The sequence below is a fragment of the Sinocyclocheilus grahami genome, unplaced genomic scaffold, assembly GCF_001515645.1.
Source record: "Sinocyclocheilus grahami isolate Dianchi unplaced genomic scaffold, SAMN03320097.WGS_v1.1 scaffold16700.1, whole genome shotgun sequence".
NCBI lineage: Eukaryota > Metazoa > Chordata > Actinopteri > Cypriniformes > Cyprinidae > Sinocyclocheilus > Sinocyclocheilus grahami.
This window is the reverse complement of record NW_015516233.1, coordinates 1843-2878: the sequence shown is the minus strand read 5'-3', so window position 1 is coordinate 2878 and position 1036 is coordinate 1843. Positions and strand designations below refer to the sequence as shown.

Genomic DNA, 1036 nt, shown 5'->3' with positions numbered 1-1036 from the left:
CTCAAACTTTGTCATGCCCACATCCATGGTCACTCCTCTATGAAACAGAACAGATGATAAACAAATAAATCTTGGTTTGGGTCACTTTTACCAAACAGAAATGACAGCGGATTGTGTTTGTATTAAACGTACCTGTCTCTCTCCTCTCCTGTCTCATCCAGTACCCACGCATAAGCGAATGAGGCCTTGCCAGCTTTCTTGGCCTCCTGCTCATATTTATGCATGGTTCTCTTATTAACGTTCCCCAGCAGATATAACAGATGACCCATGAGAGTGCTCTTACCAGCATCTACATGACCTACACACACACACAAAAAAGTTCAGGTTTCACATTTACTGCATATATAATGTTTTTTTTTATCTAACAGAGACATTACGCATCCAAATACTTTAGGGGGTGACATTATGGTAATTGGATTAATCAAAAGAATAAAACTAATTCAAATGCATCACCAAAATATTAAGTGGATGACAATGCGGCAGGATGAATAGTGAGAGAGAGAATATCATGCCTATGACCACCAGGTTGAGTAGCGGTTTTCCTCCTTGTCTTTTCTCCAGTTCAGCACGGATGTTGAGCTGCTGTTTGCTCTTTCCAGCTGGTCGAGTTGGGGTCGGGGCGGCAGAGTCTTCATTCACAGCCGATGGTTTGGATGGGGTCTCTGTGGTTGGTGCAGCAGTGACCTCTGGACTCGCCCCTCTGCGAACTGACGGGGCAACAACTCCGTTTTCTTCCGCACTTTAAAGACACACAAAATCAAATGTTACCTCAGAATTTTTAACATGGCTTGTTTTGTATTATTCTTGTTCATACGGTCAATAAAAACCTAATTTAGCTAATTTGCCATGAACAAAAACAAGGCTGTGATAAACATACAACCCATTATGTCATACTGTGTTACGGTCCTAGGTCTTTTTTTCAAAAACTGTGTTTTTTATTTTTGGGGGTCAAATTGCATTTGCAAGAAGCTTTGCTCACCAAGGCTGCATTTATTTCATTAAAATACAGTAATATTGCGAAACATTATTACAATTT

At 40.4% G+C, this 1036-nt stretch overlaps 1 protein-coding gene across 1 annotated transcript in view; it reads right to left on the bottom strand.

The window, feature by feature from the left end:
• Positions 1 to 1036, bottom strand: part of LOC107579332 (HBS1-like protein) — a 4788-nt gene that overhangs the window by 1931 nt on the left and 1821 nt on the right. Inside the window, exons 2-4 of the mRNA XM_016265173.1 lie at positions 513 to 739; positions 133 to 298; positions 4 to 37 (exon numbers count right to left, since the gene is read on the bottom strand). Coding sequence (XP_016120659.1) covers positions 4 to 37; positions 133 to 298; positions 513 to 739 — 427 coding nt within the window. The remainder of the gene's footprint in view (positions 1 to 3; positions 38 to 132; positions 299 to 512; positions 740 to 1036) is intronic.